The following is a 1,004-nucleotide window of genomic DNA, read 5'->3' on the forward strand; positions in this document are numbered from 1 at the left end:
CTTTTGGAAGATGCTAAGGCAAGAGTGACAGCGGGATTGAAATGTGCAGAGATGTGGCCGAGACAGTAAACAAGAACCATAATCACTATACCCCAAACCAGTGCAATGCCCACAAGAGTCACAACATTGTGGTGTTGAGCATTCACAGCAATAGCGGCACAACCCGCAAATATCAGGTAATAAGTTCCCACGAGTTCTGTTATAAGCTGCAGATCAAAATTATTTCACCAGTTAACACGAAAACTTGAAAAGCCTATGGATTAAAAGAGAAGCTCTGAAGAGTGAATTAAGCAGTTTTTATATAACAAAAACTAACCTTTTGCAAGAAATGAACAGAGATCAATGGCGAGAACGATGACTCTTTTTTGTTAGAAGTGTCTGCAACAGAAGAATCTTGGACGTTGAGCACAACAACATTCCCATGATTGCTTGATTTGCTTTTGCTCACTGATATGTCATCCATTTGTCTTTTAGTTATTTTGTCTGCTCAAACTAAATAGAAAGAAAGAAAAAGACTGTAAAGCTTTGATTGATGTTTGGAAGATCATAATAAGGTTTATGCCTTTTATAGTGTCTTCTACCAAAAAACCAAATAAGAAAGAAAACAAAATGAACAAAAGTCAAACTTTTCTCTTTTTAGCAACTTGCTAAAGCATAATCATTGCTTATTTGGTGTATAGTTTTCTTTTAAATAAAATAAAAGCTCAATACTGCTGAATTGCAGCAGATGGTTTTAGTGAGCAAAAAACACACATGTCGACGCCCCAATAGATAATGTTACTTTATGTGTTCAGAAACAGTCAAAACCAGCTCTAGTTCTTTCGGCTAGGTTTCCTGTTGTTTTATGTGTGTCTCCAGTTTTGTAGGTTTAGGATTTACATATGATAACATACATGCACCAACTTAATAAAAGAATTGCTTATTGTGCAACTTACTCATAGGATAATGCGAGTTGAATTATTACAGTAGAACCTCTATAAATTAATACTCTTTAAATTAATACT

General features: G+C 34.9%; 1 protein-coding gene across 1 annotated transcript; it reads right to left on the bottom strand.

Annotated features, from left to right (window-relative positions):
• Positions 1-5: 5 nt before the first annotated feature.
• Positions 6-547, bottom strand: LOC109131707 (aquaporin NIP2-1-like; the record flags this gene model as incomplete). The annotated part of the gene is made up of 2 exons (XM_019242884.1): positions 317-547; positions 6-206 (listed from the first exon to the last, which is right to left on the bottom strand). Coding segments are annotated over exons 1-2 (348 nt in total), but the record flags the coding sequence as incomplete, so codon positions are not given.
• Between the last annotated feature and the right edge of the window lie 457 nt (positions 548-1,004).

The sequence above is a fragment of the Camelina sativa genome, unplaced genomic scaffold (genome assembly GCF_000633955.1).
Source record: "Camelina sativa cultivar DH55 unplaced genomic scaffold, Cs unpScaffold02814, whole genome shotgun sequence".
Lineage (NCBI taxonomy): Eukaryota > Viridiplantae > Streptophyta > Magnoliopsida > Brassicales > Brassicaceae > Camelina > Camelina sativa.